The 12,789-nt window shown below is 44.6% G+C and overlaps 1 protein-coding gene across 6 annotated transcripts in view; it reads right to left on the reverse strand.

The window, feature by feature from the left end:
* CUTC (cutC copper transporter) overlaps positions 1-12,789 on the reverse strand; it is a 290,281-nt gene that overhangs the window by 150,813 nt on the left and 126,679 nt on the right. For 4 of the 6 annotated variants that reach the window (XM_078643544.1, XM_078643539.1, XM_078643540.1 and 1 more), the window contains exon 3: positions 10,891-10,965. In XM_078643544.1, the coding sequence (XP_078499670.1) occupies positions 10,891-10,963 (73 nt within the window). In that variant the 5' untranslated portion in view covers positions 10,964-10,965. Of the gene's footprint in view, positions 1-10,890; positions 10,966-11,137; positions 11,268-12,789 lie in introns of those variants that run through there. The other 2 variants (XM_078643545.1, XM_078643542.1) reach the window with 1 other exon arrangement.

The raw sequence follows: 12,789 nt of genomic DNA on the forward strand, positions 1-12,789 counted from the left end.
ATTTATAGCCTTCACCAAACCACACAGGCGGTCTCATCCCCTACGATTGCGCAATGGGTTCGCTGGACGATGCAGGAGGCAGGTATCGATACTTCCCGTTTTGGGGCTCATTTGGTCCGAGGTGCAACGGCATCAAAGGCTTTTTTCCTGGGGGCGCGGCTGGAAGACATCCTTAATGCCGCAGACTGGTCCTCAGACTCCACCTTCAAAAGCTTTTATTTTAAACCAGTGGTATCACTGGTTTCCTTGGTGGTGGACAAGCTTTAAACGAGCCTAATCTGAAGCTTTCGGTCCTGCCATAGAATGCAAAATGTCCTAGCTAGTGTAAAGGAAAGATTCGATTCTATTAAGGACGCAGAGGCGAGGATTAGCCCACCCTTTCTGTTGAACCCTCCCAGAACACCTACGTATCTGTCTGTGGTGAGTAAAACGTTTACAATTAGATTTGTTTCACAATGCCTTGTAATGTTTTTATCATTCTTATCAGGAATGTGACTGTCACTGTTATTTTGAGGATGTACGTGCTATGTTACATTTCTCAAACATACAACTATCCTTCTTTTATTTAGATCGGATGCTGGCAAACAGGAATAACTGAAGATTGGCTTGATGTAGTCGCAGGAAGAAAGAGGAGGGTAGAGCGTCCTCAAAGGAAGTTGTGGGATAACCTCGTTCAGGATTGGTCAGCTCTGTTGGACTTTTTCGCTTTCTATTTCCCTCTGCATCATGGGAAATGTAGTTTTTATTGTTAATGCAGTTTTGATAAAAGCTGCTGGAGTAAATTAAATGGAGAAAGTAAAGCCTAATCCTCGCCTCCACGTCCTTAATAGAATCGAAACTTTCCCTTTACGATAGCTACAAAATTTTGCATTCCTCTGCCCAAGGGGAAGCTGCCAGCAAAATCAGAGATTCTGTCGAAGGCACAAAGTATGCTCCATTGCGGAGCATGCCCACATCTTTTCTATGACTCATCTCCTCTAGAAAAGTCTCACTCATCTGCCTCCTCCACTTGCTGCCAAATCACACCCATTCATCACAGCCCTGATCTCCCAAGGCACTTCTGTTCACCCTCTCTCCCTGATGGCTTGAGGCATTTCCATCCATCTCTCCTTCACCAGTCGAGGTAGTTCCATCTGCTCAAGACACACCCACTCGCCTTCCGACCTTTCAAAAGCACCTATTAGGAGCTTCACCTGCAGCAGCCAGTGCATGATGATCTAGCAGCCTAGATCATCAATGGAAGTCAGGATGTCTGCGGAAGGTAAATATAAAAAAAGAAATGTCTTGATGGAGTGGTCTTGTTTTCACTGGCTACCAAGATAATCTGCTATTCCTATGCAAAAAATGCAACTTTTGGGCATTCATGGCATGATGCTCACTGCTAACCCCTGTCCTAATGCTATACAACTATTTCTGGCCAAAGCATAGGCATGCATGGTAAGATTCCCACATTTGTTAAATGGAGGCACTGACACAATGGTAGACAACTTGTAGGCATCTATGGCATTAGGCCAAATCCTGGTAGAATTCTAGCTCTAGCATAAGAGTATTATTTCTTGACAACTTGTGGGTATACATGTAGCTTTTCATATAGAAAGGTGGTAATTATTGACCTATTGTGAACCTCTGTGTTATGGTGGTATCAACCTCTGGCCCAATATGCTTGTCTTGTCATAATATGGGTATTTCTAGCATTTTGCGGGGATTCATGTTATGATGGTGCCCATCTTTGATACAATGCTAGCCTTGACTGATGGGGGTCATTCTTGACACCTTAGCACATCCATGGCACAATGGCGTCCTCCCATAGCAGACAAGCAGTACGAGCAGAGGTGACAGATCTGGGCATCAATTGCATGAAGCGTCCAAACCCTTGCATAATGTTCACCCTGACACAATGGTGTAATTCCTAATATACTGTGTGCACATAATGATGGTTCTGGCAGTTTGGTGGAACTTTGAGACATTTTATGGGTATCCATTCCATAATAGCGGTAACTCTTGACCTATGGTGGGCATCCATGTCATGATGGTGACCACACAATTCATAATGCTAGACCCTGCATTATGGTGGCAATTCATGATATACTGTGGGTGCCCAAGGAATGACGGAGCCCACCCTGGCATACTACTGTCCCTGGCTAAATGAAGATAATTCCTTGCATATTGGGGCAGCCTTGGTATGATGGTGCAAAATTGTCTATGCAAATAATTTTCAATACATTAAAGTTGAAGCAGTCTTAGAACAGTGGATTCAGTTCAAGTGAACAAATGTAATGTATGTTAGATTTATTCGCAATTATTTACAACAAGGGGTGGTGATGGACAGAGTCTCTGAATTAAGCAGAGTACTCTCACCCAGTCAAGAGATCAGGGCTAGATCCAACACCGTTTTTTAGCTCATTGCACCATCCCAGTTTCAGAACCTGGCTGTATGCAAATTAGTCTGTCCCTGGCCCAGTGCATCATGGGAACAGGGCAGACCAGACTACAAAAGCCAATTCTTACACTGGGAAGGAAACAAGCTTCCGGGGACCGGTTTCTGCCATTTCAGGCGTCTTCGGCCCGGCTTGCTTGAATCCTGATGGTGCAATGAGCAAGGGACTCACATCTGAGTATACCCTTCCACGCTTAGGGTGGACAAAATTATTTACAACAAGGGGTGGTGATGGACAGAGTCTCTGAATTAAGCAGAGTACTCTCACCCAGTCAAGAGATCAGGGCTAGATCCAACACCGTTTTTTAGCTCATTGCACCATCCCAGTTTCAGAACCTGGCTGTATGCAAATTAGTCTGTCCCTGGCCCAGTGCACCATGGGAACAGGGCAGACCAGACTACAAAAGCCAATTCTTACACTGGGAAGGAAACAAGCTTCCGGGGACCGGTTTCTGCCATTTCAGGCGTCTTCGGCCCGGCTTGCTTGAATCCTGATGGTGCAATGAGCAAGGGACTCACATCTGAGTATACCCTTCCACGCTTAGGGTGGACAAAATTATTTACAACAAGGGGTGGTGATGGACAGAGTCTCTGAATTAAGCAGAGTACTCTCACCCAGTCAAGAGATCAGGGCTAGATCCAACACCGTTTTTTAGCTCATTGCACCATCCCAGTTTCAGAACCTGGCTGTATGCAAATTAGTCTGTCCCTGGCCCAGTGCATCATGGGAACAGGGCAGACCAGACTACAAAAGCCAATTCTTACACTGGGAAGGAAACAAGCTTCCGGGGACCGGTTTCTGCCATTTCAGGCGTCTTCGGCCCGGCTTGCTTGAATCCTGATGGTGCAATGAGCAAGGGACTCACATCTGAGTATACCCTTCCACGCTTAGGGTGGACAAAATTATTTACAACAAGGGGTGGTGATGGACAGAGTCTCTGAATTAAGCAGAGTACTCTCACCCAGTCAAGAGATCAGGGCTAGATCCAACACCGTTTTTTAGCTCATTGCACCATCCCAGTTTCAGAACCTGGCTGTATGCAAATTAGTCTGTCCCTGGCCCAGTGCATCATGGGAACAGGGCAGACCAGACTACAAAAGCCAATTCTTACACTGGGAAGGAAACAAGCTTCTGAAACTGGGATGGTGCAATGAGCTAAAAAACGGTGTTGGATCTAGCCCTGATCTCTTGACTGGGTGAGAGTATTCTGCTTAATTCAGAGACTCTGTCCCTCACCACCCCTTGTTGTAAAGATTTATTCGCAAAGCACAACCATTGCAGGGCTTCTTGGTGCCGAGGAAGTAACATAACAGTGTAAAGAAAGACTGAGGAGAAAATATTACTAGTTAAAAAGTCACGTTTTAATGGATTTCCTAAACTTGGTTACTAGAGTATGGAACGACTGCAGCTCTGCTAAAAGCCTCATCTTGGTGTTAGCGCTGTACTGACTTGACCTCCACACATTGTTCCACATCCTGAAGGCCTTCCTGGCCTTGTATAGTCTGCTCTTGGTGTCACTACCTGCCCTGCTATTATGTCTGATAGTAGTGCCCAGGTTGCTGAACTCTTCAGTCGTGGCTAAATCTTTTCCATCCTCCATATATGTGAAGGGTTTGGGATACTGAGTGGCATGAGCTGATTTCTTTGTGTTGATCTTGAGGCCCACCTTTTCGCTCGTGTATAGATCAGAATGCTGGTAGATGGCAGAGAGTGATATCACCAAACTGTCACCCTTCAAAACTTATAACCTGAGAAGAATATTGCATGTTGTTTGGATGTGCATCATCTCCATCCAGGAACTACTCACAAGATACAAGCAAGAGGGAATTGACACCATCATTATTTAAAAAGATTGAGGTGGATAGGAAACACCATCAGGAGAGAACAAGACTCTATTGCAAGAAATCCACAAGACCCCAGAAGGAAAAAGAAAGAGAGGCAAGCCTGAAGACGAATTGTAGAAACAGAAATGAGAATCCTGAACCACAAGTGTGTGGCACTGTACAGAAACGTGACCAAGACAGATAGAAGTGGATATCCTGCGTTGCTGCCCTACATGCCAATCGCCTTAACAGCTAGTAAGTAAATAAACGTGGTCACCGTTGGTTCTAACCAAATGGCAGCTACCAATACCACCACCAGCACCACCAATACCACCACCACACTACCAATACCACCACCCCACTACCAATACAAATACCACCACCACCAATACAACCACCACCACCACCAATATCAACACCGTCACCAATGCCACCACCAATACCACCACCAATACTACCACCACCACCAGTACCACCACCATCAATACCATGACCACCAAAACCACTACCACCACCAATACCACGACCAAATACCACCACCAACCCACTACCAATGCCACCACCAATACCACCACCACCAATACCACCACCACCACTAATACCACCACCACTAATACCACTACCACCACCAATACCCCCACCACCAATACCCCCACCCCCAATACCCACACCACCAATACCACCACCAACACCAAATACCACCACCAACCCACTACCAATACCACCACCGTCACCACCAATACCAACACCACCAATACCACCACCACTAATACCACAATCACCACCAATACCATCACCACCAATACCCCCACCATCAATACCACCACCACCATCACCAAAACCACCACCAATACCAACACCATCACCAATACCATCACCAATACCACCACCAATGCCACCACCAATGCCACCACCAATACCAATACCACCACCAATACTGCCACCAATACCACCACCAATACCACTACCACCAATGCCACCACCACCAAAGCCACCAAAGCCACCACCACCAATACCAATAACACCACCAATACCAATAACACCACCTCAGCACCTCTCGCTCACTAGTAATAGCAGGGGCAGTGTACGAGGCCGGAGCTGCAGCCGAGACCGCCCCTTCCTCCCTTCATGCATGCCATAAAGCACAGCCTGCCCTGCACCAGGAGGTGAAGCCAGGGCCCTACTACAGCTGGAGTATTTTTTATTAGGCCAAAGATAGCAATGACATTACAGAATGCCACACTGCACACTCAAATCACAGAGAGGGCGGGAAATAGCCCCCCCACCCCGCTCTTCCGTCTGAGCCGCGATAGTGTAATCACAGAGCGAAAGGTGTTGGGAGGGCTTTGTTAGTGTTTATATCTCAGATCATATGCAACTCTCACTTCACACTTTGTGTCTGTGTAATTTACAAAACGTATACATCTTCTTCGCTGCACTATTTAGCACTACTTTGTACACGTCGCTGGTCGGTCTCTTCCTCTGATATTTACAATCTAACAAGCAGTCGAGAAGGCCCTTGATAGCAATGCAATAGGTCTCGCATTTGCGAGAGTTTAAGCTATTAGTATTATAAATGAGAATGCCTTTTATTTTTCTTCTAAAACATACATTAACAGGCATAGTCATTTAAAAAGGCCAATAGCTCAAACTCGTGTGAATGCGAGACCTATTGCATTGCAAATGCTTGTTTGGTTGTGTGCTTGCAAGCTTAAGCTTCGGTCTTTTAGGGCTCTCTGTATTTACCTGAGCAAAGCGTATTGTATGTCAGCAATGGAAATGGCAAATATTAACCCCTCGATTGATGGCTCCCCCATTCCAATCAAATCTACATATTTTATTCTCTGTGAATTTTGTAAGGCGCATCGCAAAAGACTTATCTGGCGACTTATGCGCAAATACCATTTTACTCAATGTCGTCCAGCTTTTAATTTTTTACAATCTCTACCAAAGAACTAGTATGTTTTACTGTGGCCTCATATTTACCTCTTTCATGTAAGACTAGGCGGCTGGACCACTTTGCTTTATTAATTACGACAAGTTCCCAACAGGTATTATTGAGAGACAATTTCAATTATGTATGCTTAAAGACATTACTGAGAACAGAGACAAGGAGTCAAAATGGATTTTGAAGAAAGGTGGTATTATTCACCAAGGACAAGGGGTATTAGGTGTACATTTACAGTTAGGAACAGCACTGTAAAGATTAGATCTTCTGACAACCCAGTGGCACTTGGTGCAAGGTGCTATATACAATTTAAAGTGAAATAAAAAGGTGCAAGTGCTTAAAAAACAGCATTTGGTGGCGCATAGAGTATATAGTGTACATCAATTACAGCTTCAATTACAATACAAGTTACAATCACTTGGAAAGGGTTAGTTTCTTGTAAGAGCTGAATGTGTCATATGCGTCTTTTAATTCAAGCTGTGTGGTCGACGGCGTTTCGATCCCCATTGGTCGGGATCGTCATCAGGACGGGGTTGTCGATAAATACAGTGCTGTGGAAGGAGGAAGGCTAGAATGAATAGGGTTCGCCTGGGGAGCGGGAAGTGAGGGTGCAGCAGCATTCAAGGGGGCTAACTCGTAAAGGTATAATGTGTTTAGGGAATGGGGGTGGTGGTGGCCAGACAGGGAAAAAGAGTGATATTTAAAGTGCCTATTGTGCAGGTTGGGAAAATATCTAGGTGGGAAAGTGTTCCACAATAAAAATGATTGGATGAACACTTACAGGAAGCCAGGCAGGGATGCGTGGCTTGTGGCATTCGGGGGAACTACCGGCTTCAGTAGGTCCTCCCGGTGGTTGTACCATGCCCTTTTCTTGGCCTGCTTAACCAGTCGTTTGGGGTATCCCCTGTTGATCAATTTGGAGCCTAAAATGTCCGCTTCTCTAAAGTAATCTTTTCTCCATTTGCAATTTCTGAACAGAGACTACGCCCTTAGCGCGGTCTGCTCAAATGCACGCCTGTTTCACAAACTGTGGCATTTCTCCCGATTGACCACACGCTATCTGTCTCCCTTCCCACAGACGCTGCCCAACTACGTGAGCAGACCCAGGACCTCACCGCGACCAGGTAGTAACTCCCCCGGCGGCCATGGTTATCCGCACACAATCGTGCCTATATTTACACCTTCCCTTTTTCCTCTAGCTATCGGCGCTAAGTTCCCCCGAATGCCACAAGCCACGCATCCCTGCCTGGCTTCCTGTAAGTGTTCATCCAATCATTTTTATTGTGGAACACTTTCCCACCTAGATATTTTCCCAACCTGCACAATAGGCACTTTAAATATCACTCTTTTTCCCTGTCTGGCCACCACCACCCCCATTCCCTAAACACATTATACCTTTACGAGTTAGCCCCCTTGAATGCTGCTGCACCCTCACTTCCCGCTCCCCAGGCGAACCCTATTCATTCTAGCCTTCCTCCTTCCACAGCACTGTATTTATCGACAACCCCGTCCTGATGACGATCCCGACCAATGGGGATCGAAACGCCGTCGACCACACAGCTTGAATTAAAAGACGCATATGACACATTCAGCTCTTACAAGAAACTAACCCTTTCCAAGTGATTGTAACTTGTATTGTAATTGAAGCTGTAATTGATGTACACTATATACTCTATGCGCCACCAAATGCTGTTTTTTAAGCACTTGCACCTTTTTATTTCACTTTAAATTGTATATAGCACCTTGCACCAAGTGCCACTGGGTTGTCAGAAGATCTAATCTTTACAGTGCTGTTCCTAACTGTAAATGTACACCTAATACCCCTTGTCCTTGGTGAATAATACCACCTTTCCTCAAAATCCATTTTGACTCCTTGTCTCTGTTCTCAGTAATGTCTTTAAGCATACATAATTGAAATTGTCTCTCAATAATACCTGTTGGGAACTTGTTTTTGTTTACACAACATACCCATCCCAACGTGGTTTATGGGTTTCCTCCTGTTCTTCCTATAATTATTAATTACGAAGCACGTATTTTTAACCTTGTTTTTAAATCTAATGTCTGTTATCAAATTACTGTCACCATTCTAATTATGAAAGCTGTATTTTTTTTATTGTAGATTGTGCATTTTCTACTTTTATGATCTTAAAAAGTTATGTATCGAATAAAGTGATTTTGACTGACTGACTGCACCTAGGGATGCTGTACAGTCACCACTTTTCACTAGTTAGAATACCAAACTAAATCCCAAAATGTACTAAAAGAAATAAAACAGAAATAATTAATGATAAACAACCTCACCAGGGGTTTGGTCCTTCATTCCTCCATCTTTAGCATTTGCAACACGCTTTGCACAATGAAGGAAGTGTGGGTTTTTAGAAATGGAGAGGTGGAACCAAGGCAGGACTTAGGGGGAGGCAGCCACTTGCAACAGAGGACCAGTCTTTCATATTGGTACCCTCAGCCAGCATTTCACAGCCCACTTAGTGCGTGATTGAAATCATTTAATACTCAAAAAAATGGACAGGTAGTCACAATTCAGAAATTGTTTGCTTGCATGTTAAGGGAAGGAAAGAGAAACATTGTTCAGGAGAAATAAAATACAAATATGCATCTCACCTTCAAAAGAAAAGTGGGAGAGGAAGGGAAAATTGTTGTTTAAAACCAAATTGAGGGAACACAAAGTCAAATAACACAGCTCTGAGTTCAAGGATCCTTGCTTCATTGAATGGGATACATGAAAATTCTTGCTACACTTCACTCTGATTGCCTGGGACAAATTCTTACTTTAAAGTGGAAATGTATGGAACACCACTGCATACTGGACCCATTTCATACGTTTTAGACAATTTAACATTGAACAATTAAAAATGAATATTCAATCCAGTTGCTTGACCAAGCAAATTTTATTAAAAAATAAAGAACACAAAAGTTTGCACGCCTATGGTTGTTCTTTGAATGCATTTTTTGGAACAATTATATGTCTTTCAAAAGTGTCCTGCATCCCACATATTAGTGGAAATGTTCAATGATTTTGAATAATAAAGAAGATCCCATAAACGTAAATGCATTGCTGGAGTCTCCAGGAATGCATGGAATTTGCACAGTTTCGGTCATGTTGAAAACCCTTAGTCCAGCCTACTGCAAACTGTGAAACGATAATCTGCTGATCACACAGCCCGAAAAATACAGCCTCAAAAGCCATTGCACTGAGCTGTAAATTAAATAGAACCGCACAGTTAAGATAACAATTTATATCATTGAAGAAGTCCAGTGAAAAGCATGCCCAGCAACCAGCGTAGTGGCCCAGTTTCCATCTTTTGAAAGTGCAGTTTGATACTGTTACACCTTCCGTCAGCAATCCCTGTTGGCTCCCTGTGCTTTCATTCACAAGCATCCTTTGTTTGCACCCCTCATTAAGTGCTTTGAGCCTCCTTACATAGGTCATAGCTCCAACCCGCGCCACAGTTTACAGTAAGATTTCTCTTCTGTGTTCAGCAATAGTTTGGCAAATCTAGTCTTGTTTGTCCTTCTGCTTGTTTATTCTTCTGGTATCATCACTGAATTCCTACTGTACTTTCTATTGCATCTAGTAGCAACAATATACGTTTTCCGTCTCCAAGTGTTTTTTTTTAGTACTTTATACAGAATTTCGACTTTAGCAATTTATCTCCAATGGAGCTTTGCAAGTGGTGCAGTATATGTTGCTAGGTACCTCTCAGCCAAAACAACCTATTCTCACAGCTGTAGTCGTTCTCCTTATATCTAGAGATATCATAAGTGTGTTAGGTTAGTACCTAGGACTAGTGATAAGTATCGAGCCCCCAGAATCCCTGTCAAAGGGAGGTTCTCCTGAAACCTAATCTAGACTGCTGTTTTTGTATTAATTGACAGGACTGCTCAATGTTTAAGACCAGAGTTGATAGTAGTGGCTTACATACAGGGACCTAATAATGGTAGACTTCCTTCTATTGGCCATGGTGACATCAAGATGAACTTCACCAAATGGGGAGAAAGGTTATAAGAGAAGCACCGCCGTGCATAGTTTAGTAAGCATGGTGGAGGATTTAAAACTACACAGCGATACTGAAGCACCGTTGTTCTGCCCTTTCTATCAAGTCATTCACTGAACACTTATTTTTAGCCTCTATAAACCTCAGACTCCCTTTCACTAGGTTATTCCCAGCATGTTATGTGCTTCTTAGTCTTTTACAAAATAATTCCCTTGCTTTCGCCACATTTTCAGCAGATTTGAAGTGACGTGCGTTTTCAGTTTAATGTATGTCAGTAAGCATGTAGTCCCCACTATAAGTATGAATGTGCAACGAACCAGGATCATAGACTTGGGCACATTTAGCACAACTATTATGGGATAAGCGCAATCCCGAAAAAACAACGGCATCTACTTATTTCCAAACATCTCATGGCGACTTAAACCATGATGGGACTGCTTGAGCGATGTGAAGGGGTGGAAGAAAATCATAGGACCAGGAGAAATATCAGTGGAAAGAAAAACAGTAGTTTTTGATGTAGGTAGGAAGTAAACAAACGCACATCTCAACACGCAGTAGAAATGCGGACACTCACGAAGCTGTAGGTTTTGGGGGGTGGGGGAGTTGCCCTCTCTTGCGTGGCCTATGGCAGTCAGTGACCAGTGTGCTTGGTCAGACGTCTTCCTTACCTCCTCTCTCGGCATTCACAGCAGACTCCACAGAATCCACACAAACCTCCATGAGAAAGCCATTATCTGCCATTCCTAAGGATTAAAAAAAAGGCGATAAGCAAGTCTTAGGTCCGAGTCTGTTATGATACATTCCAAGCACTGAACTCACTCTAAATAACTATGACATAACAGCGACTTAATATACACAGAAGTGTTTGCATTAGCCTGGCAGACACTGCTCGCATCAGCAGACTGCAGCGCTTACCCAATCCCAAAGCAACGCTAGAGCGTGATGATCCTCGTATTACATCGGTGAAGAGCCAAAATAGCCTTCAGCAGCTGAGTCTGAAGCATGCCCTGCACTTCATCTGCAGCAGAGGCGTGCTCTAGTGACCGCCTTCAGGAAGTGGAGTGCTGCTAGTAAACAGACACGTCATACGGCGAGGGCGTGGTCTTGTCTCTGTGCCAGAGCAGTACAGCGCTGCTCGGCACCGACGCGGCGCATAGAACTGGTGTGACCTACGTTAACGGAGGACAGCCGCTCCCGGAGAACATTTGGAAGACTAGATGGTGCAGTTCAGAACCACCTAACCTTGACAAGCACTGGCAAAGCCAATAGGTCCCGCCTATGAAAGAGGAACGATGAGAACATTTGGTAGACTAGAAAGGGGAGTCTAAATCCACCTAAAGTTGTCAAGCATTGGCAAAGCCAATAGGTCTAGCCTAAGCAAGAGCAATCGGCTTTGCCAATGTGTTTTTAAGCATTTTGTACACCAGTGGAACTGCCGTTCTGCGTGGCTAAAAGTTGGTGCCGTAGAAGAGATTGACGTGGAGTGTCGTAGAGTGGGGTAAATTGTTGCAAAGTAGTGTGGGTTGAGTAGAGTAGAGTGGCTTAGCCTCGAGTGTCGTAGAGTGGAGTAAAGTGTCAGAGTGGAGGAGTGTAGATTGGAGTAAAGTGTTGTACAGTAAGGGGTGAGAGTTAAGTGTCAAGGGAAGTGGGATAGAGTGCTGTAGGGTGGAGTGCATTAGAGTGGAGTGGTGTAGAGAGGAGTGGCGTAGAGTGGAAGAATGTAGCGTGTTGTTGAGTGAGGCGGCATAGACTGACGTTGTGGGGTGGGTTGTGGGGTGGAGTCGTGTATCCTAAGTGGGGGTGCACAGAGCGCAGTAAAGGGGCGTGGACTAGAGGGAGTTTTGTAGAGTGCATAGAAAAGAGTAGACTTGCAAAGTGGAGGGCATAGAGTGGAGTTGCACAGAGTGGAGTAGATTGTCAGAGCGGAGTGGCATACAGTGTAGTAGAGTGGAGTGAAGGGTCGTAGAGTGGTATCGAGGGGCATGGGGGTTGTGAAGACAAGTCGGGGGTGGCTTAGAGCATAGTAAAATGTTGTAGAGTGGAGTAAAGTGTTGTAGAGTAGAATAGTGTCATACTTTGGAGTGACAGAGTGGGAGGCTTACACTGTAGTGTCGCACAGTGGAGTTGTTAAGTGGAGAAGAGAGAGGAGTGAAGTGTCAAAGAGTGGAGTAAATTATCGTTTTTTTGAAACAGAGTGGCGTGGTGTGGCGTGCCATAGAATAGAGTGCCGTGGAGTAAAGTGTCAGAGTGGAGTGGCATAGTATAGTGTGGAGTGGCATAGAATGGAGTGGCCTAAAGTAAAGTAGCACAGTTTGGAGTGGAGAGGGATAAAGTGGAGTGTTCTAGAGTAGATTGGAGTAGATTGTCACAGAATGGAGTAGAATGTCGTACAGTGGAGGGGTGTAGAGTGGAGTAGATTGTAAAGTGGAGTGGCTTTGAGTGGAGTGAAGGGCGGTAGAGTGGAATGTCAGAGTGGAATAGAGTGTCATGGAATAGCATAGAGTGTAGGGGAGAAGAGTCGTAGAGTGAAGTGGTGTAAAGTGAGGTAAAGTGTTGTAGAGTGGAGT

The sequence above is a fragment of the Lissotriton helveticus genome, chromosome 5_1 (assembly GCF_964261635.1).
Source record: "Lissotriton helveticus chromosome 5_1, aLisHel1.1, whole genome shotgun sequence".
NCBI classification, from domain to species: Eukaryota; Metazoa; Chordata; class Amphibia; order Caudata; family Salamandridae; genus Lissotriton; species Lissotriton helveticus.